General features: G+C 58.2%; 5 protein-coding genes across 5 annotated transcripts; 3 read left to right on the forward strand and 2 right to left on the reverse strand.

Moving 5' to 3' along the window:
* Positions 1–7,269: 7,269 nt before the first annotated feature.
* THITE_108443 (uncharacterized protein) lies at positions 7,270–9,461 on the reverse strand. The gene is made up of 12 exons (XM_003655307.1): positions 9,178–9,461; positions 9,053–9,106; positions 8,902–8,992; positions 8,815–8,843; positions 8,740–8,758; positions 8,555–8,683; positions 8,480–8,502; positions 8,385–8,422; positions 8,197–8,334; positions 7,917–8,135; positions 7,619–7,819; positions 7,270–7,558 (listed from the first exon to the last, which is right to left on the reverse strand). Exons 1-12 carry the CDS (start codon positions 9,397–9,399, stop codon positions 7,528–7,530), a joined length of 1,194 nt encoding a protein of 397 aa, XP_003655355.1. The 5' UTR covers positions 9,400–9,461; the 3' UTR covers positions 7,270–7,527.
* A 2,037-nt stretch (positions 9,462–11,498) lies between these two features.
* On the forward strand, positions 11,499–14,736 carry THITE_126971 (uncharacterized protein). Its single transcript, XM_003655308.1, has 4 exons — positions 11,499–12,005; positions 12,156–12,372; positions 12,509–13,039; positions 13,122–14,736. The coding sequence occupies exons 1-4, from the start codon at positions 11,853–11,855 to the stop codon at positions 13,445–13,447; spliced, it is 1,227 nt and encodes a 408-aa protein (XP_003655356.1). The 5' UTR covers positions 11,499–11,852; the 3' UTR covers positions 13,448–14,736.
* A 373-nt stretch (positions 14,737–15,109) lies between these two features.
* On the forward strand, positions 15,110–17,018 carry THITE_2118995 (uncharacterized protein). Its single transcript, XM_003655309.1, has 6 exons — positions 15,110–15,471; positions 15,651–15,678; positions 15,767–15,928; positions 16,003–16,092; positions 16,155–16,212; positions 16,273–17,018. The coding sequence occupies exons 1-6, from the start codon at positions 15,454–15,456 to the stop codon at positions 16,856–16,858; spliced, it is 942 nt and encodes a 313-aa protein (XP_003655357.1). The 5' UTR covers positions 15,110–15,453; the 3' UTR covers positions 16,859–17,018.
* A 635-nt stretch (positions 17,019–17,653) lies between these two features.
* THITE_2052927 (uncharacterized protein) lies at positions 17,654–19,564 on the reverse strand (the record flags this gene model as incomplete). Its single annotated transcript, XM_003655310.1, has 2 exons — positions 17,654–19,091; positions 19,173–19,564. The coding sequence occupies 2 exons, from the start codon at positions 19,562–19,564 to the stop codon at positions 17,654–17,656; spliced, it is 1,830 nt and encodes a 609-aa protein (XP_003655358.1).
* A 691-nt stretch (positions 19,565–20,255) lies between these two features.
* THITE_2118999 (uncharacterized protein) lies at positions 20,256–22,365 on the forward strand. Its single transcript, XM_003655311.1, has 3 exons — positions 20,256–20,622; positions 20,799–21,027; positions 21,089–22,365. Exons 1-3 carry the CDS (start codon positions 20,519–20,521, stop codon positions 21,824–21,826), a joined length of 1,071 nt encoding a protein of 356 aa, XP_003655359.1. The 5' UTR covers positions 20,256–20,518; the 3' UTR covers positions 21,827–22,365.
* Positions 22,366–24,623: the final 2,258 nt, after the last annotated feature.

The raw sequence follows: 24,623 nt of genomic DNA on the forward strand, positions 1-24,623 counted from the left end.
TCAAACTCCATTGCTTTCATGGACAAACCAATCTACAAAGCCGGGGCATCTCCGGAATTGCGCTTACTTCATGGTGACTGCGATTTGGATTGACAAAAAAAGTTCAATTTCTGATTTATTTCCTTTTCCTTTCTTCCTTTCTCTCTCTCTCCCCTCACATTTCCTTTAGGTGTTTTAGCGCCCAAACACCCTCTTAAGAGCGACAGCTCGCTGAAGAGATCCCGCTAAGGGATCCGTGATAGCCACATAAGTGGTTGGTTGTGGAAGCCCCGTAGAAACCCCATAGAAGATCTGGAGTCCTTCAACACTTGCAAGGTGTCCTTTGAATGGGCGAAGTTCGAGAAGGAACGGTGAGCTAAAGAGTAGCGCTGGCTCGGGCGGGGGCGTAGCTGGGGCAATAGAGGGTGTATGTATGTACCAAGATGGCCGCTGGAGAATCTGGGGAGGATGGCAAGTCCGGCTTGACAAGACATTGGCCTGTCTAAATCGCTGTGATGAATGAATGACAGAACACGTAAAAGGGGTTAAAGAAACCGCTGCGTCAAAACAACGAACGATGGGAGGAAGGGTTAGTTGGTCTGGCATTGGGAGTGAACAACCACAGCCGACTCAAACACAACACAGACAACCGTCAGTATCACCCACAGTAGGCGCTCATCACAGGGCATTCACACGGTATCAAAGCAGCTCACCCGGTGGCATGAGAACAATAAGACCATTTCGTATGCCTACAACCATGCTGCTCCAAGCGAGGAGAAATGCCCATACCCGCTGTCAGCCAGACCAAACTCAACGCCACCATCCCCGTCATTGCCGACCAAGCACCGCCCAAGAGTACGCCACAGCCGACCAAATGGGTTCAGAGGGGCCCTAGAGAACTCATACAAGAAAAACCAAACAAGACCAGACCACCAGACATGCAGGAAGCTACAGAGCTTCGCTGGAAGCCAACGTCCAGGCTACCGTGTGGCGCCACCCACAACGCCCGGATAAATATCCCCCCTTACTCTCTTGCCCACAAGCGCGAGCGCAAGGCCCAGCAGAGCCTGAATAACTCGTTTCGTCGGCGGAGAGATCCAACCGACCTGTATGCGATGACCGCGCTCCGAGGTGCATGCTGCTGTAAGCAAACTAGTCGGAGCAGCCCAAACAGGCGGGAAGAAATAGCTGGCTGGTGAGGCCAAAGCAGAAGAAAACAAACCGGCGGCCCGAATGGCGGTCGCCAAGAAACCCGGACCATAATGCCAAACACAATGACAATATGAATGACGCCAGATACCACGCGGCATCGCATCGCATCACATCGCATCGCACCCCCCCGGCGACAGCATCACACCCCCAACCGCCGCATCGCCATGGAGACACCCTTACTTCCGCATCTTCGGACGCGCCAACATGTTCAGCCGGCTGAGGCTGATGCCCTTCCTCTTGACGGGGCTGGGCGTGCCGGGCGGCGCAGAAGCCAACTGGCCGGGGGCGGGCAGGCGGCGGCGGGGGCTGGCCAGCGGGCGTTTCTTGCTCGCAGCGCTGGCGGCGGCGGAGGAGGCGTGCAGCAGGCGGGGCGCGACGAGCGCGTCGCCCTCGGGCACCTCCTCCTGCCGGCGCTTCTTGGCGGCGCGCCGGGCGGCCTCCTGCTCGGCCTCCTCCTCCTCCTCGTCCGGGACGGGGCGGTGGCGCTTCTTGCTGGACATGCCGTGCGGCAGCGCCAGGAAGACGGTCCGCGGCAGCGGCGCCTCGTTCTCCTTGTTGCTGCTGCTGCTGTTGTTATTGTTGTTGTTGACGCTCGAGCCGGACGCCGAGCTCGGGAAGCTGCCCGGCATGTGCTCGGTCGGGAGGATCGACGGGCGGACCACCCGCACGCTGGCCTGCCCGGGCGACGAGCCGAACGACTTGGTGGTGGCGCTGCCGAAGCTGATCGTGCGGTCGCTGCGGAAGGTGAAATCGCCGGGAACTGACGGCTCGGCAGCGCCGGCCTTGGACGCCTTCGCCGGGGGCTCTGGCAGGGGGCGCCGCGCTGAAAGGTCGGGATACGCCACGCCATCTTCACCCGGCTGCTCCGCCATCACGCCGTCCAGGGACGGGTAGTGTACCTCCGCCAGCGGCTGCCTAGCAACCTTGGTATGAAGGATGCTGGGCTTGACAGGGGACGGCGAGTTCTGAGCCAGCGCAACGTGCTGCGTCTCGGGCGTGAAGGTGACGTGCTTGGAAAGCTTACGGCCAGGCGTGGTCATTGGAGCAGGGAGAGCGTCCCTCTGCGGGCGAGCAGGACCCGGCGTCTTCGAAACGAGGGCCGAAGGCAACGGAAGAGTGCTCTTGGCCTTGGATCCGTTCGTCTTAGCCCCACGAAGCATCGCTTTGACCCTATCAAGCCGGCTCACGGGGCTCTTGACAGATTCCACCGGCTCTTTCTCCTTGGCGAGGCTGGCCACGTGGCTTGTTGTGGCAGATCGAGGAATCCCCTTAGGTGTGGCTTTTGACGGCGACCTAACCATCCAACCCTTGGACGCTGTCTTCACGCTTGCAGTCCGGGCCAGAGAGGCCTTGGTCGGCGTCATAAGAGACGCGAGGTTCGACTTGGAGCGAGGAATGCCCAGTCCGGTCGAGTTGGGTGCCGGGATCGAGCTTCCGTCACGCGAGACAGGGCGCCTGCTAGACGCGTCTTCTTCAAGGCGCTGCCGGGCGCGCTTGGTGGTTGCCACGGGCTCGTTACTGTCGACTGGCGGGTTCGTGTTGGCCGGGGCCGGGGCCGCGGTAGATGCCGGGGTAGGGTGCTTGGAGCGGACTGTCTCCGGCTCATCGAGGTTTGCGTTGGACTGGCTCCGCTTAACGCCTGCCTTGAGCGGCATGATGCGGTTCGGCTGATACCTGAAAGCGGAAGGGTGGTTCTCGATCGAGTCCATCTTCTTAAACTCGGCCATGTGCGCGGCACTAAACCGGCCAACCTTCCCCTTTGCCTTGGCGATCTTGCGGACGCCCACGCTCTCTTCCTGCTGCCGCTCGGCTTCGCGTTTCGCCAACAAATCCGCTTTGATCTTGGCTGCCTCGTCGCGCAGCTCTTCCATCATGCGCTGAGCCTCGGGGCCCAGGCCCAGGTCGGCGGTGGGAATCTGGCGCACGACGCGGTATGAAAATGGGGACGACGGCACTGTGATCCGTGAAGGTGTCGCCTGGATGGAGCCGGGGAGGTTATCGTCGCGAATGGGCGCGGGCTTGATGTCGGTGAACCCGAGGCGCAGGCCTGTGGAAGGAGGCGCCATGGTAGGGTGGACTTTGCTGGGATGCATCTCCGACATGGGCGGCTTGATAGGCGATGAAGTGCTGGGCGTCTTGGGCGCCTGGGCGGGAGAAGAGGCGGCGGGATCGCCGTCATTGCTGGTTGTGTTCTCAACGGGCACATCGGCAGGGGGGTGGTTGTCGTCGTGCTCGGAGACGGAGGGTAAGGTAGGCGCCTCCGTGGCCTGTTTGGCTGCCTGCAAGTTGGACAAAACTTGTCAGCGCATGCGTGATTGGTGACGGCGATAGCGGCGGCTGTGGTCTGCCTCGATTGTTTACTCGGGACGAGGCCGATTGCTAACCTTGGACAGGCTCGCCAGACGCGCGGAGCGGCGTGCCATGGTAATCAGCACTCGCGGCGAGCAAAACTGTCGATGTCTGCGATTACCGGTGTTTGGAACTCCGAGGCAGCTTGAGGGATCCGCAGGGTCGTGTTGGAGTGCAAGAGCGCGAACATGGGCTGCGTGGTCGTGGGAGAGTGGGGTGATTGTTTGATTCGTCGGCAGCGCATCAAAAGTAAACAAACGTTTTGTGACGTCTGTGGTAGTTTCGTACAGTGTCCAGGAACAGTGTGACTAACCACCCGTACAGTACGACTGGAAGACCGCAAAGCGTGCAAAGCGGAAATAACACGGAGCGTCTGTTTGTCAATTGCCATCCAACTGGCAGCCCTCGGTGTATTCATATAGTGCGTACGGAACACGGAATAGTCCACACGCGGTTGAGAACCAGAGCGCGCTTGGGGGCATGGAGTGCCAAACTGATCTCGATTACAATTTGCAACCTGGAAGAAACAAGACAGTTTTCTAGCACAATCTACTCTGTACTATTACTGTAGTACCAGGTAGTGTACAACGTTCATTATCACTATCGCAGAGCCAAGGCTTACAAGATCTAAAACTTGTAATAAAAAAGAAAAAGAGAAAAAAGAGAAAGAGTTAAGAAAACATGGCAGTTTTTGCTCGTTCCGCGCTGCTCAACCACGGACGAGTTTGAGACTTCCTGGAGTAAATGTTTCCCGGCGGTGATACCCGATCCTTCAGTGACAGGAAAGGTCAGCCACAACTTGAACCCCAACTCCAGCCTCAGCCAGCAGTAAATGCAACCAGTCCCTCGACCGAAGTGTCCAGTAACTCCTTCGGCCGAAGAAGGCTGCAGGTCATTGACGCACTCAAACGGACCACATGCCTTCGCAGGGACGAACAACAGCAAAAGCAAAAAGAAAACACTTTAGTTCTGGTTGTTCGCAGAGGTGTGCATGCACATCATCGCGGCTTGCAAGTCACGTTTTCGATGAATGTTGAACGACGCCGCCCGCCCGTCATCAGCAATCAGCATGGAGGTTAGGGAGGCGCTACACTAGAAGGATTCCAGAAAAGACAGGGTGAAGGCGACGTTGGGGCTTGTGTAACCGTTTGTTGTGTGTCTCTGTCGGTCGTGTAACCTGAGCATCTTCCTCGGGCTTGCAATTGTGGCTTGCTGCAATGCATGAACGGGCGGGCGCAGCCGCGAAGAACAGCATGATCCTCGAGGAACACGGGGGGCGTTGTCGCCGAAAACTTCGCAGGGCATCCCATTCCATCAGTGCCCATCACTGTCAAAACGCCGCATTTCTGTCGCGGTGGCTGCTCGATGGTGAATCCTTCCACTCCAAAAAATGGAAAAATGCTCAAGTCCTCGGAGATGCAGCACCCGGAGATGCAGTACCGCGCGGCTTGAGCCGAAGGTGCCTCCGCGGTTTCGGACCAGAAGTCTCGCTGAACGATCACTGACCAGTCCAGAGAGTGACGAGGTCGGGCAACTGCACTCGTCCCCTCTCCAGGTGAGACAAGCCTGAACGATGGGTGTGTCTCGAGGGCAATTCTCGACGATGATTCGTTGCCCCCCAACTGTTTTGTCTCACACGCTCCTCAGCCTCAGGTGTGAAGGAGAGGGTTATGGCTAAAGAGGTCCCGCCAAGACTAATTTCGGAGACTGCCGCTTACAAGTATTTACAATCGCCATGGGGTGAGCGGGGCCACGACGGGGCCGCAACGACTTCGAGCAACATCAACAACGAACAATCGCAAAGACTCGTTGCAACAACTTTACGAAACCTCAACCAAATCGAAAAAAAAGAAAACGAAGTTAACCCTCACCCTAACCTTGACCCTCACCCTAACTATAACCCTTACCCTAACTAGTGGGGGGCTGGCGCCGCCCCCCGTACCCCCGGCGAACTAACCCGTAGCTAACCCGTGGCGATAGTGCAAACCCCTTAGCGATAGCGAAAACGCCTTGGCGATCGGGGTTACGTAAAAACGTTGTAAAAACATTGCCGACAATTGGCCGAAATTAGTCTTAGCGGGACCTCTTTAGCCATCAGCCGGGATCGGCGGGTGCTGGGGAGGGGACCAAGTGGGGGACCAAACAGGCGGCAATGGCCGGGCGAAGCCCCCGTCTCGGGCAACCGAGCGTTGATTAGCGATGAGCGCGACCCGATCCTTCTGCCTCTCCTTGGTTATAGCTAAAGAGGTCCCGCCAAGACTAATTTCGGAGACTGCCGCTTACAAGTATTTACAATCGCCACGGGGTGAGCAGGGCCGCGACGGGGCCTCGACGACTTCGAGCAACATCAACAACGAACAATCGTAAAGACTCGTTGCAACAACTTTACGAAACCTCAACTAAATCGAAAAAAAAGAAAACGAAGTTAACCCTCACCCTAACCTTGACCCTCACCCTAACTATAACCCTCACCCTAACTAGCGGGGGGCTGGCGCCGCCCCCCGCACCCCCGGCGAACTAACCCATAGCTAACCCATGGCGATAGTGCAAACCCCTTGGCGATCTTGGCGGGGTACTGACGCTATAAAAACATTGCCGACAATTGGCCGAAATTAGTCTTGGCGGGACCTCTTTAGCCATCAGCGCGTGGCCGGCCCAGTGCGGGGAATGGTTCCATTCAGCTCTTTTGCACTACGGAATACACTCACTACAGTCGACCCCTTGTTTGTTCGTTAGCGTGGTACTTATAGTAGATCCTACAGGGGCTCTAAATCACAGGTACCTACCTAGCCGTCTTGGCATAAAATAGACCAACCACAACAGGAAGTCTGAGGGCACTATCGCCTCTACCTACAATACAGCTTCCTTCGGTGTCTGACTAGTTAGTCAGGTAGGAAAATGGCATTCAATACACTGCTTCATCTATATCAAGCGTGCTTTAGTCGAACTTGGATTCTGGAGAGTGATGAAGAACAGGTGGGTAAAAAGGCCGAGTTTGGTCGGCTACAGGCCCCTGTTAAAAAGTGGGGCGAAGAACCGAACTAACAAACAAACAAGCATTGAACTGTAGTGCCATTGAAACAGGAAGAGTGCGCTCCGTCTTGAACGGACATCCACGACGAAATCGTGAGCCCTGGGCCACGTCAACCCTGGGATAACTCCTCTTCAGCCAACCGGCTGTCAGGTCATCCCTGCTACTGCATGACCTCCGCGTACTGTGTACGTATTCGTTCAGGAATCGCTCTCAATGTGGCCTGCAAGGAGACCGGGGGGAGAGGAGGGGGAGGAGGAGGGGGGATGGGAGGGACATGACTTACCAGACCAGTTCTTTCTTGCTTCTCTCCAGACACTCGCCTGTTTTGGCTTTCAAGAGAGGTTGATCATCATCAACTGGTGTCTCGCCAACCTTGAGAGCTTGGTTGAATTACTGTTCAGCTCTGTTTTGCCCAGACGCCCAGGTGCGGACAAAAAGCGGGGCATGTCTCGAACGTTGTCTTGCCAAGGCATGGGGGGATATGCCAGGACTTCAAAAATTTCGGCGGTCACCTGAGAGCGAACACGCAATGCGCAGCAGGGGCACAGCTGCAAGCAGAACCTCCCCGGCCGCGGGAACGGCGCCGCGGTCTCCACTCAAACTTGAGCCCCCTCATCCATCCTTGTGAAGGTAGGGTGGGGGAACCAAGCAAGATGTCGGTGGGAGGGGTGAGACACTCCCAAGGGGAAGTTGATGGTCAGCGATGAATTGGAGCACTCGCCTCTGCGGTCCCGCCATCCATCTTCTGCTAAGCACAGTTACGTGTATATTGTGTAGATATTGTGTGATCAATGTATATGTTAAGGAACGAAGAAGAGGAACTCGATCCAACGCTCTTCTTAGTCTTGAAACGGAAAGAGGGAGCGTAGCGAAGTGATATGCAAGCCAAAAACCATCAAGTTGCAGGTCGGGAGCAACGTCCGCCAGCAGGCGCTGGCGGTTGAGTCGAGTTGTTACTCGGGTTTCTGCCCATACACAACGTAGCTGCGAAGCGTGACTGTGAGCGCAAGTCGGAACTATCCTTTGCCGGGGCGGGAATCTTACATGGGCCAGTACGCATGCGTCGCGCGATTCTTCAAGTCCTTGCGAACCTGGGCCAGCAAGGTTTCGACCTCGACAACACTCCAGCCCAGGACATTGGTGAAGAGCATCAGGCTCAGGGCCTGCAGGGCCTGGGTCATGTTGACCAAGTTCCATTCGCCGACTTCTTTGTACTTGGCGTCGCTCGGCCACCCGTTGATGGGCCTGTGAACTGGGTTAGTCACAAGGGGAGAATCTCGTCTTGAAGGGAAATTTCGCAACCCGAAGCAAATTCACGAGTAATAGATCGCCGACGCCTTACCATTTGTACTCGACTTTTGTAACGTTTTGGAATCCGGCGTCGATCAGGTGCTGCTCGTATTGCAGTGCAGAGTCCAAGCTGGCCCCAAGCTTCCTGGACCCCTCGAGCAGCAGGTTGTTCCACTTGAGGACTGCCGAGTCCTCTTTGAGCGTCCCGTCGTCGGACTTGATGGGGCTGAGAGGGTCGCACACCTCGAAGTAGCCTCCGGGGTTGAGGTTCCTTGCCAGATTTGAGGTCAGGACAGACGTGACAATATCCAACAGAGGAAAGGAGACCTCACTCGAAGGCCTGGCGTGCCAACTTGGCCCAATTCCTAATGGAGCCGGTAAGGAAGCGCGCATAGATAAAATCGAACTTGGTGTGGTAGGTCCACGTCTCCTCGAGGTCGTCAACAAAGAACTCGACGTTGGGGGGAACGCTGAGGTTCCTGTCAGTATAAGAAGTAACGTAAAGGCAGAGAAGGCTCACAAATTGGGCTGGATGGGGCTCAGATCGACACCGACAACCTGGCGGAGTCAGCACTGGCCTGCAATCCCATGCAAGCGGTACGGAAGAGGACGTACGGCGGTGTCGGGGTGCTCCTCGGCTGCGAAATGTCAGCATCAGGCCGCTACTCCAGCTCGATGTTGGAAACGTACCAAAATCGATCGCCCAGATGCCCGTTCCTGTGCCGCAGTCGAGAACCCGCTTCAGCGGCTTGTCTTTCCCCGCCGGACAAACGTACAGGCGGTTGTCTAGCATCCGGATGCTGAGGTGGTGCTGGAGGTCTGGTCGTCTGTCAGATTCGGGGCCGAGGGGCAAGCCGTCCACTCTGCCGTCTTACCTAGACGCTCCGTCTCTCGCTGCGAGTTGCGTGTCAGGAGACGAAACTCTTCAAATCAGCAGAGCCCTGCCTTACCTCGTCATTTGGCATGAAGTACGTCGACTCTTTGTAGTGGCCGTGTCAGTCAGAACTGTCTCCGCGGCCGAGCGGCATGGTGCTCACCATCTGCTTTGTAGGCATGATACGTGCGGCCATTTTCCTCTCGGAACTTGTAGATGCTGGACATCACCGACGTGGTGTAGCTGGCGCCAAGCTGGGATGTGACATGTGAGCGACAGGCCTTTGATCAGGGGGGTGGCTGGGGCTTCCTCACAGCGCTGATGGAAGAGTCGGCGTCATTATTGGGCTCCTCGTCCAGCAAGTTTGGCTACGATAAGGAGCTTAGCGTCTGAGCCTGTGTCTGTCGATGAGAAAAGAGGCGGGCCCGCCGCAACTCACGTCAGCTTCCAGATGCCCAGTGCCGGCCGGCGCCGGCGCCGGCGCCGGGGCGGGGGCGTCTGCCGCGGGCGACCCAGGAGCGTCCGCCGCGGTCGACCCACCCGCAGTCGCAGGAGGCGGCGATGCTGGCGGAGCTGCCGTGTCCGTGGCTGCCTGAGTCGCAGGAGGCGGCGATGTTGGCGGAGCTGCCGTGTCCTTGGCTGCCGGAGTCGAGTCAGTCATGTTAGTCCTTCGCGCACGGAGCCCTCTCTCTACGGTGGTAAGCGTAGCGTCTCTACAAAAAAGCAGTGTTCGGTCTTACGGAGCGCCGAGGGTTAAAGTCACAAAAAAATGACGAGCGGGGAGGTCGACGGATTTTCAACTCCAGCGTGTGCGGGGGATTTCCTGGAATATGGCATGGTATGATCCTCTATCAGGCGGCTGCAGCGTGCGTGGGCGCGATGGACCAATGGACGAGAACCCCCTGCTGGCGAAGGGCCATTGCGATTGTTGCAATCCAACGCAACCCCAGGGGCCGAATGAGCGCACGCTCTTACGCAGGCGAGATAGTTAATCCCAGCATGGGGTCTCTGTTAGCCCCCTCACGGAGCCATGCTGCATTGCATTAGGACGGTTGGGCAGGAAGCAGCTCGGGCTATGGTGTTGACTGTTGACAACTCCATTCCATCAACGTCGCTCGACGGGCACCTTTGCTCACCTAGGTAGGAAGGAGACTGCTCATGAAGGAGAGCGCGCCGCAAGAAAGCCACCTAGCCCCCAATTGGCCAACCGCTCCAGGCAGTGAAGTCCACAGGCTCCTAAGTCGGAAAGAGCAGCCCTGTCCCTTCACTTCCATCGCTTCCGAGCTTGCATGCAGCCATCTGCCCTCAGCAAGCCATGCATAGGACCATGCGAGGCGCGGCGCGAAGCTCCCCACGAGCAGAAACAAGAAACGAGGAGACTCACTCCGGAGATCGACTAACCCACCTCGGCGCAACAAGAATGCACTTTCGCTGTTTTGAGCCCGGATTGCTACATGCGGCAACACGATCCACACAACCTTTAACTGCACGTGAGTTAGGTCTGCGCGGTGTTCGGCCAGAGTCGGCTGTTGGGAGAGCGGCGAATGAAGGTTTTTTTTTTTTTTGTACAGGAGTCTGTGGCTCCGAATGAGAGCTTCGGCAAAGGAAATGAATATCGACTCGATCTTCGAAGCTGCAGGTCGACAGAAGTGGCATTTGTCGCTCACTCAAGCGGGCACAGGCCCAGGTCACCTGTCGCCGGCGGGCGTGGAAGAAGTGGGCCGTCGGCTGATGGAGCAGCTGTGACCAAGTGGGTGCCGAAAGCTGCTGCGAAGTCGGAAGTCGGACGTGAACCCGGGCGGGTTCGAAAGCTGCTATTGAAGCTAAACCGCCAACAGCGGAAGAGGCCCCGGGCTTTTATACCTGGCTCAACAGTTCGAAGCTGGAACCGTCCCGTTCACGGAGGAGCAGCCAGTGCGGGGGGGGAAGAGGAGGGGGGAGGGCGCTGGAAATGCGCCAATTGTGTGAACGAGGGTCTAGACTGGTTGGTGAGAAGAAGGCCAGGTGACCTGGTTCGGTCGTCGTTAAAGAGGTCCCGCCAAGACTAGTTTCGGAGACTGCCGCTTACAAGTATTTACAATCGCCACGGGGTGAGCGGGGCCGCGACGACTTCGAGCAATATCAACAACGAAGAATCGTAAAGACTCGTAGCAACAACTTCGCGAAACCTCAACCAAATCAAAAAAAAAAGAAAACGAAGTTAACCCGTATTATAGCCTTAATCCATATCCTAACCTTAACCTAAACCCTAACCAACGGGGGGTTAGCGCCGCCCTCTGTACCCTTAGCGAACTAATCGCTTAGCGATAGTGTAAACGCCTTGGCGATCGGGGTTGCGTAAAAACGTTGTAAAAACATTGCCGACAATTGGCCGAAATTAGTCTTGGCGGGACCTCTTTAACGTCTACCCCTGGTTCAGTCCAGAGGCCGAGCCAGGGGGGCGGAGGTGGCTGCACCAGCGCTATTTGTCCCAAGCAGCGCAGACCCCGGCGTGCTAGCGGCGGTCTGCGGGACCCCTCCCACCTCGCTCGGCATTCACATTACATAAAACCCTCCAATTTTCTCTTCGTTTGACACATACGGAATACCAAGCCTGTCATTGACCTTCAGCTTATCTCTCGGGGCCTAGTGTACGGGAGCCACCGCTCGACAATCGGGTTTTGACACACGGAATCCGGGGAACCGCCTTCGATCCTCCAAACGCTACCTTATCGCCGGTCCCAGCCTGCCGGATCCCGCACCACGCGCAAACCCTTCCCCTGATGACGCACTGACGCATTGATTGGTGCTCTGCCCCGGGTCTCCGAGATCAAGCAATCCCCCGGGCCGGCACGCGTGTCGGATAGTTTCTGGGGTGGTGTTTGTGGGCGACCGCAGGCAAAGCCTCCTGCCATTGTTGCGGGTCGCCGGGACCTGGGATCGGGTGGTTGCAGCGCGACGACTTGTTCGCGCTGCGTCGCTACTGCGGCCCCGCATTCAGGGCAGTCAGTCGCCCGCTGGTGACAGTCCGGGTGCCACGGCGTGATAGCCAGCCGCTGGGTCAACCTTAAACGCTGTTTGGTGTCGGAGTTAGAAGTCTTTGGGTCGGGAAGTCACACAACCCAGGATAAGACTATGTCCGATAAGATGTCTGTCGACAAGAAGGATCCCACCAAAGAAGATAGCGAAGAATCGATGGATTCCAGCCCGGAAGGGGACGCCGCCCCCGCACCTCCGCCGCAACAGTCGGAAAATCAACAACCGAAGCGAAAAGGGGGTCGCAAGCCGGTATGTTGAGCTTTTCGCACGCAAGCCCCTGGCCACCAGCATCAAGGGTCCTCGCGCATGCCCGCTGCTCTCCGTCTCATCTCATGTTCATCCCTACCGCTCATGCGCCCGAGCTGCCGCCTGGGCGCCATTTGCTAATGCGGCCGGCAGATCTATGCGACATCCGAGGAGAGAAAGCAAAGGAATCGCCAGGCCCAGGCAGCATTCCGTGAGCGCCGCACCGAGTACATTAAGCAGCTCGAGGAGGCCATCCGGACTCACGAGCAGAACCTGGCCAACCTTCAGGCTGCTCATCGCCATGCCGCCGATGAGTGCTTGATGCTTCGATACAAGAACTCGCTTCTGGAGCGCATTCTTTTAGAGAAAGGTATGGTGCCAGGCAACCGGCGCAATCAGGGGCAACTCGTCTTGCCTTTAGAAAGGGGGGAGGGGGACGGCGGGCGCGGGTTTGCTCTTTTCGCCATCATCCCCCTTCCAAGTCGCTAACGACCGCCCTGTCCTAGGCATCGATGTGCAGGCTGAGCTGCGAGCGAAGACGGGCAGTCCGAATCTGGGTCCCACGCATGTTCCCCAGACTCTGGTGCAGCCGCCCCCGATTCAGCGGGCCATCCTCAATAGACACCACGCGCGCAGGTCGAACTCGGGCATCGCGCCGAAACTCGAGCCCGGGATCCCTGCATCTCCGTTACCACCTCCGATCCACCCCCAACCGTCGGCTCTGTCGCCCAGGAACCGCCAAACTCCTTCTTCTCACTCGGCCTCGCCGACCGGGACGACGTCCTTTGGCTCACAGCCTGGTGCGTCTCCCGCTGCGTCTGACCATATGAATGCCTCGGTTCGGCCGGCGATGCCTCCTGTGACCGCGGTGAAGGCCGCTCCGGCTCCCCTGGCTCCTATCCAGGGCCTTCCGGGCCCTCGGCCAATGCAGGCACCGGGCCTCCAACAGCGGCCGGATCACGTCCGAGGAAGCGCCCCTGGGAGCACTCCATCGTTCTACCCGACGCCCTCCTTCCAGAATCACATCGAGCAGCTCGGCAAGTTTGCCCGTCCCTATGTCTCCTTCCCTCGCCACTTTCCTAGATCTCTGTCGTCCGAGATTCTAATGCATCGATACAGAGCAGGAATACGATGCTGCGGCTGATATGATGGATGACCCGGGCGATGCGCCGGATACTCCAAGCGGACCAGGACCTTATCCCGGGCCAACCTATGCCGGCGAACCGCAGCCGATGTCGCTCTCATCGCCGGTTACGACAGGGCCGCCTGGCGGGCAACCGATCGCTGGGCAGTCGCCAATCGACAACGTCGCCCATTCTCAGCATCCCGCGTACCCATCCATGACACAATTGCTGGACAACAACTACGATTTCGACCCATTTGGCTTGAGCGCAAGCATGGCTTTTCCCACCCAGTTCTCCTTCGACACCAGCAACATGCGGTAAACCTGGCCCGGTAGTCTGGCGGAAGGGTTGAGGCACGACCTGTGCTGGCCAGCTGTGGCCGCCAGCACTTGTTCCGGGCAAAGCCGTCCGGGAACCATGGATGTGCATCCATCAGCGCCCAGGGATCATTCCGCGATGCCGAATTGCGCCCCCAGGGAGGGGCCACAAGAGTCAGTACCCCGGACCGGAAGAGTCGAACCCCAGGGATAAGAAAAATGGCTGGCAATGATTGCATGGGTTCTGCCAGCTCCTATTCGGCAATACTTTGGAAAAAAACGGTTCAAAAGTGCTTTGTGAGATACCCGGGAAGCATTTCGCATCGGGCAGCAAGAGGAGTTTTGCGAAAAGGAGGGGAAAAGCGACATCGAGCTCCACAAGTCGTCGCTGTTGTGCACCAGCCTCACTTTTCATTTCAGTGGGACACTGGCGGATTCCGGATTCTGGGGGGAAACAAAAAAGCAACAAAATACCCGATGATGGAGGCGGCATGTTTTGATCTGGCATCGTGTATATCTTGCTCGGCGTTTGCGCGGCCAACAAAAGTTTTGCTCTTCGAGGATGTGCCATGGGGGAAACCGATCGTTGAGGAGCCGAGGGCTCGCAAGACGGAGGACAGCTTTGACAGCGACCTGGACGAATGACGACCGTGGTGACCACGCTCCGCCATCCCGACGGTCTTCGCGGCCAGCGAACAGTCGACGCGGCTTCCTGCGATCCCCTACACTGACGACTCCGGAGTCCCCTTGCTGATGGTACGTTGTCTTGTCATGGGAAAGGGAAGGTCTGAAAGGGTTAAAAAAAGCTGGTCGAGTCCGCGGTACGGACTATTCTCGAGTCACTCGGTGCCGGGTTGGGCTGGCCGTGTCGCCCTTGTTGATTGGGGTATTCAAATTCCTGCAACTCGACGAGCCCTTCTTGATGTTCTATGGCAGTTGTTTCTCTGGGCTATATCATGACTTGTGACGTGATCTGTGGAAAATGACGGTCCTGAAATGTCTGGGACAAGTTGGCGAGGACATAGGCGGTTTCTCTGGCGGTTTCATCAGAAGACCAGGCTGCGAGAAGCTCGCAAGGGAAGCTCACAGTCATGTAGCGCAGAAGGTTTCCGTTTGCTTGCGGTACGCGTCGCGGACGTGGGAGGTAGCTAGGCCGTCTATTTGACAGCTCAGTAGAGCTTCTGTGCCAGCTTCCTTCTTTTTCTGCTACATAAGGAAGACATGTGAGGAAGTGAGAGGTCAATAAGCCGGGACAAAAACAACGCAAACGTCGTCGATCAAGAGCGGTTCAAAACAGCTGCAATTAATCCGACTTCCAAGGGCTGCACGTCGAGCTTGTGTATCCCGACACGCCCTCTGCCGAATCTTCAGGGGTAGGGTTGCTGGGCAGCTCAGGGGCCGGCTGCGGCGCTCTGTTTACATAGACGTTGACGGCAGTCTCGAAATGTAGATGCATCCACCCTGTAAGAAGGCATCCCTTTTTCAATTGGACAATGGGAGGTTCCGATCGCGCACAATAGCGGCAGGGCTCAATGGTCACTCGTTTCTTGTTGTGGGATTGCTTGCAGAGATTGCCACCGGCTCCAATGCAACAAAGGCGAGTCGAAGCCCTAACAAAAACGACCCCGCGCACTGAATTTTCAAAAAAGGGAAAAACGTCGGCTCTCAATGGTAGGCACAGCAAACCGCGCGGGAAGGGTCCCTGGGTAAGGTGGTGGTGGGGCAGAAAGTGATCCGTGCAGCTCCGCCCAAAGGCAGGTGAATTGGCCCAGGCTGGGCCAAAATCTCTAAATTCTTATGCTGTTGTCCCGTCACGAACCCCAGGCGAGGGAAGGCAAGAAAATTCCGCCGTGGACCGCCGACGGAAACAAACAGGCGCACTGGACCAGGGCTTCCGCTAGGTGCCCGCTTCTGCCCACCGATTTTTCCCCTGCAGTCTGTCTCCATCCGGAGCTTTGTGGTTGCTCTCAGCAGACTACGCCTTGAAAGGCGATAAACCACAGCGACACGATGGCTGTCCCGACGAAGGTGTGTTTCTTCTCTTTTACTGCTGCTGCTGGCTGTTCCTGATGACCCTTGTCGCAATTCACCACCCCGTATCGCCGCGCAATTTGCCGGCTGCGAAATCACGGGCGCGCGGTGATTCGGGATGGTTTTTGACGTCGACTGCCAACTGAGATCAAACTGACCCGCCGGATCGCTCGCAGAACACGTTCGCCATCTTCGCCGAGCTCGGTTGGTCTTCACTTCCCCGCCAAACTGCCCAGAGACGATCCGGCGCTGCAACGAAAAGATCTCCGATACTAATGTGGCAGCCGAGCAGGCAACGATGAGGGTGACGAGATCCCCACCATCCCCGTGAAGGCGGTCGAGAAGACATCGACCCATACCGCCAAGCGCAACACCGACGGTCTTGCCCCCACCAAGGCCCCGGCCTCTGGCGGCAACCGTAGGGGCGGCGCTGCCGTGGGCGGCAACGAGGCTGGTGCGTGACCCCCGGGGCTCTGCGGGCCACCGCTGGTGCCTTCTTTTTTTTTTTTCCGCTGACAATCGTCGTAGCCTTCCGTGACCGCAACGCTGGGCGCGAGTCCAACCGTGGCAAGCCAACGGATGAGGCCCCTCGCGGCGGACGCCGTGGTGGCTTCCGTGGTAAGTGGTTCTCGCTCTCGCTTGGGCAGTTGCGTGTCTCTCAGCTGACCCTCGTATTCCAGGCCGCGGCGGCAGACGCGAAGAGGGCGGCGATCGTCACCCGACCAGGAGTGCTCCTCAGTAAGTTTGACGACGATCGCGCTTTTTTGTCCTCCCACCTGTTAACGTCCCCTGTAGCAGCAACTCCGAGAAGCAGGCCGCCCAGTCGTGGGGTGCCAACGAGGGTAAGGCTGAGCTGAAGGACGAGCAAGCAGCCGAGGAGATCGCTCAGACCGAGCAGAAGGAGGGCGAGGCCGCCCCGGAGGCTGAGGCCAAGGAGGAGGAGCCCCAGGAGAAGCACCTCACCTACGACCAGTACCTCGCCCAGCTGGCTGAGAAGAAGCTGGCTCTCGAGGCCGAGGCGGCCCTGAAGGTCCGCAAGCCCAACGAGGGCGTCAAGGACGACAAGTGGAAGGACTTCGCTCCCCTCACCAAGAAGGACGACGAGGAGGAGCTGTTCGCCGGCTCCGGGGGCAAGACAAAGCGCGAGCGTGAGCGCAAGACCAAGCAGTTCGTCGAGCTCGACAACCGCTACATCGAGCCCGAGCGCACCCGGGGCGGCCGTGGGGGTCGCGGTGGCGCCCGTGGTGATGCCGGCCGTGGCCGTGGCCGCGGCGGGCCGCGCGGCGAGTTCCGCGGCGGCCGCGGCCGTGGCGGGGAGAACCAGCCGCCGCTCAATACCAACGACCAGGATGCGTTTCCCAGCCTGGGCAGCGCCAAAGCCTAAATATACTCGCGCGCACCAAAGATCGGCATGCGCTGCGGGGGCTTAGACACAGGTGCTTGCCCCTCGAGCGTGCGCCTGCCAACAGGGTAGATGAAGGGATAAGGGGTAGGGAAGGAAGGAGTATAGCACCTGTGATTTGGCCGTGGACAACAGCGAGGCATCTCTCTACCCTTGCTGTCCACACCCCTTTCCCCGACTCAATGACAGGCAAAACATGGGTTCATGGATTACTTGATTCTCTCAAAAAACATCGGAAGTTTCTTTCCTTTCTTCTTCGACTGAAACTGGTCCACATCTCCCGAGATTCTTACCTGGTCATATGTGTGTGTCTATGTCTCTGTGTGTTTTCCGGAAAAAGGTGGGCTGCTTAAGGGAGGGGAAAGGGGTAAACAGGGGTGGGATTCCGCGCGACTTTCTCCGTGGTGGCCTTCTCTGGGATCTCTGTACTGGTAGAACCGGGTGGCTTTTACGTTGGTTCCCTATGCGACTGGCGGTCCACGTGCTGGGTAATGCCCGTAGTGAGATTGTGTTCGCGTTAATGACCCGAGGTATGGTTTCACTTGTGCCTAAGGTAGTGTACATCTGGTTAGGCGACAATGATTGTATCATCTCGAGGGGGAACTCACGAACCGCCAGACTGCCAGATAAATGGCCCTTGGCGAGAGATCGTACCAGGTGTCTGGCCGGCGGTGGCCTAAGACAGAGAAGAACGAGGTTTGGCCGTCAAAATTCAACGTATGTTCTGTACAAATTTCACCAGCCCGACATTAATAGCCTACATATGCTCTCATGTCATCAGTAAACCAAGCTCTCTCGCCGCCTCTTCAGCGAATGCCCAAGGTCAATACCGAGGCTTGCGAACAACAACACGGCATTGAAAGCAGCCATCATGTAAAACGGCGCCCCCGCCGACCACGAGTCAAACAAGTACCCGCCGAGCTTGGTCAGTAGCAATATCGCCGCGCCGCCGCACCACGAGTACACGCCGGCAACAGACCCCTTCAGCCGGACGCGCGAGACCGCATCCTCGGGCACCGCCGCCGCCGCCGCCGCCGCGGCGACCCCCAGCAACGGCGCCGTCTCGCCCCCAACCACCCCGTCCCCATCCCCGTCCGCGCGCTCCTCGATCAGCGTCTCCTGGTCCTCGGCAACCCGCGCGGACCGGCCGCCGCCGCCCGCCGCATCGACCTTCAGCACGCCGCGGCCCAGCGCGCCCAGGCTGCACACGATGGCGCCGATCTGGCTGACGCCCATCAGGGCGGCGAGCACGAGCACGGCCGGCCCGCCGCCGCGCCCCTGCTCGTCGCGGAACTCCGGGCTCGGCAGCCGCGGGAAGGCGAGGTAGCCGGCCAGGCCGATCGTCGTGGTCGCCACGATGGGCCAGTTGATGATCCTGTGGGCGGCATGGGCGGAGAGGTAGCCAAACAGCGGCGCGCAGAGGAGGCCCGACAGCTGCGCGACGCCAGTGAGGACGGAGGCGAGCACGTAGGCCTGGCGGCACTCGCGCTTGAGGTCCGGGGACGGGTCGGTGGGCTGGCCCCGGCAGAAGCCGTTGCGGATGAAGAAGGCGTTGACGGACAGCGGGAGGAACAGCGAGATGGCGACGGTGGAGGCGCGCGCGACGAAGCCGCCCAGGTAGCCCAGGGCGATGTCGGCGTCGGTGAGGCCGAGGCGGATCGACGCGCGGAGGAGGTGCCAGTAGGGGAGGATTCGATGTGCGGCTGGTGAGGGCTGGGACGCTGCGCCGGAGGAGGGCGTTGATGAGTGGAGGCCGAGCAGCATCCGCCATCCCTTGCCCTCCTCGCCCCTGAGGCCGCGCAGTCCGAGGAAGACGAAGATGGCGACGAGAAAGGAGACGGAGCCAACAACGTAGAAGCTGTACTTCACGGCGTCACCGAGCGTCACGCCTTCGATGCGGCCGAAGCGGGCAGGCAGGGGGAGAAACAAGGCTAGCGCGACCAGGGCGCCGCAGCCGGTGAAGAGGCCGACGTAGCCGGCCAGTGCAGACGGCTTGCCGTTGTTGGCTGGGTTCCGGGAGGGTCCGTCCCCGACCGGAGACGACGCACCCTCCGTGGTGCTTCGGAAGCGCTCCGGGGTGATGGTCGCCTCAGAGTCGACAGAGAGCGTCACGCTTTGTCTCCCACCACTCGGTGCCGGTGGCTTCCGCCCATTCTCCGCTGCCGGGCCGGTTTCATCGGTCAGTGACGGGAGAATGGCAGTCACCATGGTCGCGCTGTAGACGTAGACAAACAAAGATATCCATCAGCAAACTTGGGTGCAACTCGGCTGCCTCGCCTGCGGCGGAAGCACTTACGCAGCCGTCGCGCCGACGGCAAAGAAGATCCGGGCGAGCAGCAGCTGCGGATAGACATTGCGGGCCTGGACAAAGAGGAACAGCGACAGGCCAATGATGGCATAGCCAGTCACGGCGACAAAGCGCACGCCGCTGCGGTCGGAGACGAGGCCCCAGATCGGGCAGGCCACAAGGGCGACGACCTCGTCGACGAAGCCGAGGGTGCCCACAATGTCGCCCACGCCATCCTTGATGCCAATGAGGTCGGTGATCACGAACGAGACGCTACTGTTCAGGAAGACGAGGAACGAGATGCTGAAGAGCGAGATGCCCAGCAGATAGGTCAGCGCCTGCAACGGCGTCGTCGATTCGGAGAAGGGCAGCCGCCGCAGCAGCCCTTGGCTGAATGCCATTTCTCGTGGAGGGGGACCGACCAAGGCTACTATTAGCACCGCACCGCCAGTGTACGGATTGGAGTGTATTCCTTGATCAAGTGCGCTTGGTCCGCATGCCCCGTCCACTGATGGCGTTGCGGGCTGGATTCCGTAGGCACTGCGTAACCGGCGTTGGCGGATGAGGTAACCACGGTACTGCCCCTGGAGCTCAATTACCGGGGGTACAACAGCAGGGCCGCCCAAACACACCCGGGATTGATGCTCTGCGATTTGGGTCATTAAACAGAGGGCCGTCCTGTACTTAGGTACCTTGTACCTCAAGCATGTAGAACCCTTAACATGACCCGCGAGGGACTGGTTTTTCCTGGAATGTGCATCTCAGCTGCGAGCTGAGATAGGCGCTCTGAGAAGCCTTGATGTTCCTGTGTACCTAGGTAACTAAGGTAATCGCCGAGACACCGCCGTGGGTGAAGGTTATGGACAAGTTGATGGGACTTTTTCTGCGTACGGGGATTACGAAATACCCGTACGGAATGTAAGGAATCCGTGCATATCCGAATGTCGTGTATCAAGTATCTCGTCGCGCAGATCCGCCTGTAAGCGGGGCAACCCGCCAGCCCCGGTCCGCCCCTGCCATCCCGCCAAGGGGAGGCGGTTTGCCCCGCAAACCGCAAACTGCACGTTATCGGACCCCTGGGCCACAACCGACGTCGGAGCCATTTTTACAGGGCCGCTCGTTATCTCGTCCACCGTTTCACCGCTTCCCATCGGCTTGAGACACAACATTGGGTGGTGCAGTTGCCGACCGGAAGACGGTTGGAGCCGGTGCTCTGGGCTGGCCGACCACACGCTCATTCTGTTTGGGCCTGTTACCCGCGGCCGGGGGCTGTTATTCTTTTTCTTATCCTCGCCCCCCCGCCGTCCACGGTTTGTGACAGATCGCCAAAGCAACCTCGCCAAACAGTCGCCGCCATGTCTGCGTCCCTACCAGGCAGCCGGGCGCTCCCGGAGTCACAGTATGACCTCAGCACATACTGGGGGCGTGTCAGGCACACCGCTGGGATTACCGATCCGAGGTGAGAACGTTCAATGGGCATGGAAATGGGGGCAAATGCGCCCGGTGTGTACCCTCCCGCTTAGGCTCGCCGTTCTGTGCAAGCGCGGACATGGAGGTTGCCGTCAGCACCAATTGAGGAGAAAGAACGCCGCGGGATCACTTAGGCAAGGAATGATACTGATATTCCTCCTCCAGGACCCTCTTTGTCGGCCGCGCCGGGCTCGAACAGGCCAAGAATGCCCTGATCGCATACAAGACGGGCCAGATAAAAGACATGACGCCGGAGCTATGGAGGGCCAAGAAAATCGTCGACTCGACGCTGCACCCAGACACCGGGGAGCCCGTCTTCCTGCCCTTCCGCATGTCCTGCTTTGTCCTGTCCAACTTGGTCGTGACAGTGGGGATGCTGACTCCCGGGCTCGGTGTACGTTTCCCCGTTCCCTCCTGCCGTCACATACCCGCGCCGCTAACACGCTCCGTAACAGAACCGCGGCACAGTAGCGTGGCAGGTTGCCAACCAGTCGCTCAACGTCGCCATCAACTACTCCAACTCGAACAAATCCTCCCCGCTCTCCTGGTCCAAGATCGCCCAGTCCTACTTCCTCGCCGTCACCGCCTCGTGTTCCGTAGCCCTCGGTCTCAACAGCCTCGTCCCGCGCCTCAAGAGCCTCTCCCCATCCACCCGCCTCATCCTCAGCCGCCTAGTGCCCTTCGCCGCCGTGGCCAGCGCAGGCGCCCTCAACGTCCTCCTCATGCGCGGCGAGGAGATGCGCACGGGCATTGACGTCTTCCCCGTTGTGCCCAAGTCAAAAACCAGCGCTGCCGGCGCGGTCCCATCCGCGGAGAAACCCGCCCAGAGCGAGGCCGACGAGGGGATCGAAGACGCTGCCGCCGCCACCCCCGCCAGCCTAGGCAAGAGCAAAAAGGCCGCCACGCTGGCCGTCGTCGAGACGGCGGCCAGCCGCGTGTTCAACAGCTCGCCCATCATGGTCATCCCGCCGCTGGTGCTGGTGCGCCTGCAGCGCACCGAGTGGCTGCGGCGCAACCCGCGCTACACGCTGCCTGTCAACCTCGGCCTGATCCTGCTGACCAGCTATGCCGCGCTGCCGCTGGCCCTGGCGGCCTTCCCGCAGCGGCAACGCGTCAGGGCTGAGAGTTTGGAGGAGGAGTTCCATGGTCGTGGCGGGGAGGACGGGTTGGTGGAGTTTAATAGGGGGATTTAAACATGTAAGCGTCAGCGGCAGCGGTAGCGGTTTAGGAGTGGTGTTCTGGGAGTCATTTTTAATGGATGGGATGTGAAGAAATGCCTGGAGTACATACATGCTGGCTGTTCTTGGCCATCTCGCGAAGTGCTGCTGTCTCCTTCCTGGCGGGAACCGGAACCTTATTTCGGCCCGGCCGACTTGGGACGGAAAGGCGAGTCGGCACAGTGCGCTACCTGGGGATATAGGTTCACTTTTTGGACCCCGAAAGCAACACACAATTCCCGTGGATGGCGCAGTGGTGGGTGGTTGACGCGTGCGGTTATCTCAAATCTATACCTGAGAGTCCCTAATCCCTCGCGGGTAGCTTTACCCAGATCAGCCATCTACCCTAACAACCCGCGTTCGAGTTCGGGTTACGCCTCCACACCTTTTTCATTTTATTTTATTTTTCTATCCTTTCTGGCGGTTACTTCGCGTAGGTATACCTTGGAGGCGATTGATACGCAGCGGAAATAGAACGATGCATTGGAGCCAAAAACTTCTGGGCTGACTTCGTCAGAAGCAAACTGTTTCGAAGCAGCCTGCAAGGGGCTGAAGCGGGATAACATGACACTTCGTGAGAGCAATCCAAGGTATTGGCATACTTTCAACTCCTGTTTGCTAAGACACAACGGTTCTCTACAGCGCAACCGAGCAAGCCCCTGTATTCCTGAACATCATCTGCGATGGCCCTATATTTTCGGCCATGATACGCCGCTTCTGAATCATAAACGTCCCTTGAAACTGTCAAGTCAGGGAGGACATCTGACCGAGGCGAGGCTGCCAGAGCTGAGCGGGGCAGAAAAGGGGCTCATGTCCAACACGCTGCCCAAGGAGGCTGGCGACACTTCACGCGGCCAACAAGCTTGGGCAGGAAGGGCATGCTCAGCCCTGCCAAAACGAAGCCATCGAAACCAAATGGAGCCTCCGTCGTCCAAAAGGGAGGGAAAGGGGAAATGGTCGCAGGTTTGGCCACGGCAAACACGCGGCAACTGTCGCTCACATCCGCGCGTCAATGCACAACAGCGCCCAAGGACGACGGGAGGCGACGAGTGTCGTTGGCCACACACATGGGAAGCAGCCCTTTCTAGATGGCTCCGACGTTTGACGGCCTGAGGCTCCCTTTGGCGCTGCACTGGAGGAAGTGCCTATCCCAATCACCCCGACAGCACGGTGGAACTAATGCACAGTTATGTGTATGTGCATTGGACTGTCGTGGCAACCTTCTGAGGTGCTCCTCATCGATCTTCGTCGCCACGACCCCGCAGCAGACACCGGAGTTGCTCGGCTTACCGCAGTCAAGACAAATCATTGCTACCAGGAGTTGATTCTATTGATTCCGTACATAGTGTAAAAGATGGACCTTTTTACAGGCGGTTTCGGAACCGTGTCGGCGTAGCAATAGCTGGAGGTTATAGAGGTCCCGCCAAGACTAATTTCGGCCAATTGTCGGCAATGTTTTTACAGCGTCAGTACCCCGCCAAGACCGCCAAGGGGTTTGCACTATCGCCACGGGTTAGCCACGGGTTAGTTCGCCGGGGGTACGGGGGGCGGCGCTAGCCCCCCGCTAGTTAGGATTCGGGTTAAGGTTAGGGTAAGGGTCAAGGTTAGGGTACGGGTTAACTTCGTTTTCTTTTTTTCGATTTGGTTGAGGTTTAGTAAAGTTGTTACTACGAGTCTTCGCGATTGTACATTGTCGATGTTGCTCTAAGTCGTCGTGGCCCCGCTTACCCTATGGCGATTGTAAATACTTATAAGCGGCAACCTCCGAAATTAGTCTTGGCGGGACCTCTATAACCACGACCGTAGCAATAGGCACCGTAGTGTAATAGGCAGTGTACTGTACGTAAACATGCGTACTATTACAGAGCCCCTCTGTTGGGGCTCGCCACCACGTTGACTTGAGTGATGGCCAACACTACGTTGACTACCTTACCTAACTTGCCGATGATACAAATCAGTTCCCGTCTTTGAAAGCGCGAAGGGATTTACGACGTGGGTTCGGGCGTGCTTGAGATCACCGTAAACGTGGGATCCAGGGAGAAGAACAGAAAAGGTGGACCCTTTCCGCCCGTCATTCGCAGGCGGACAGGCTGTTGCGTCAGTTGATGGCCACCCGCTGGCGCACCACTGTTCGCTTTGGATACGGACAGGTCTTTCCAAGTCGATCTTCACGCGGATGTTGATTGCCAGGTTCGCTTCGATTCCATCTTCGGCTGACTGGTCATCTCCCTTCGGGTAGGGCTCAAACGGTTAACTAACTCCTGTTTTCACAGAGCCAACTTGTGTGTCATCGTTAATACAATAGGGTGGTGCTAACGACTGGTTGTGTATTTACTCCAAATATTTACCTCTGCGGGGCTTGCATCACTTTGAGCGATCCTGTATTCCGTATTCCGGACAGGAAGAATTGTTAGTGAGGACATCTGGGCGAGGCCGAGTCACGTCATGAATGGCCACAGCCCGAGTTCGGGTTTCCGCGCCCAAAACAGTTGCGGGCACTTGGTCATCGAATAGACTTTCCCTTCCTCAGACGCAACTAGCTGGATGCAGGGTCGATTGGTCAAAGACGACATGTGGTCCCCGATGTGGTTCCCGACGTGCCCTACTCGTGCTTTGAGGAACTGGAAGGAGTTCAATCAGCTACACTACTCTGTACTAACCTGGAATGTATTAAATACCCCGCTTTTGCAGGATCCGCGTGGGTACCGGAGCTTCTTACACAGCAGGTGTCTAGGGCGTTCTCATGATTGTACTCCGTATTCTATCTCCATTC

Source organism: Thermothielavioides terrestris, chromosome 4 (assembly GCF_000226115.1).
Source record: "Thermothielavioides terrestris NRRL 8126 chromosome 4, complete sequence".
Taxonomy (NCBI): Eukaryota; Fungi; Ascomycota; class Sordariomycetes; order Sordariales; family Chaetomiaceae; genus Thermothielavioides; species Thermothielavioides terrestris.

Coding starts and splice junctions, on each gene's coding strand:
- THITE_108443 (XM_003655307.1), bottom strand. CDS start 9,399: ATGACTGACTCGACTCCGGCAGCCAAGGACACGGCAGCTCCGCCAACA. Junction 8,993..9,052: donor CCGACTCTTCCATCAGCGCT/GTGAGGAAGCCC, acceptor GTCACATCCCAG/CTTGGCGCCAGCTACACCAC. Junction 7,820..7,916: donor ACAAAAGTCGAGTACAAATG/GTAAGGCGTCGG, acceptor CCCAGTTCACAG/GCCCATCAACGGGTGGCCGA.
- THITE_126971 (XM_003655308.1), top strand. CDS start 11,853: ATGTCCGATAAGATGTCTGTCGACAAGAAGGATCCCACCAAAGAAGAT. Junction 12,373..12,508: donor GCGCATTCTTTTAGAGAAAG/GTATGGTGCCAG, acceptor GCCCTGTCCTAG/GCATCGATGTGCAGGCTGAG. Junction 13,040..13,121: donor GAATCACATCGAGCAGCTCG/GCAAGTTTGCCC, acceptor GCATCGATACAG/AGCAGGAATACGATGCTGCG.
- THITE_2118995 (XM_003655309.1), top strand. Junction 15,679..15,766: donor CGCCATCTTCGCCGAGCTCG/GTTGGTCTTCAC, acceptor GCAGCCGAGCAG/GCAACGATGAGGGTGACGAG. Junction 15,929..16,002: donor CGTGGGCGGCAACGAGGCTG/GTGCGTGACCCC, acceptor CAATCGTCGTAG/CCTTCCGTGACCGCAACGCT.
- THITE_2118999 (XM_003655311.1), top strand. CDS start 20,519: ATGTCTGCGTCCCTACCAGGCAGCCGGGCGCTCCCGGAGTCACAGTAT. Junction 20,623..20,798: donor GCTGGGATTACCGATCCGAG/GTGAGAACGTTC, acceptor TTCCTCCTCCAG/GACCCTCTTTGTCGGCCGCG. Junction 21,028..21,088: donor TGCTGACTCCCGGGCTCGGT/GTACGTTTCCCC, acceptor GCTCCGTAACAG/AACCGCGGCACAGTAGCGTG.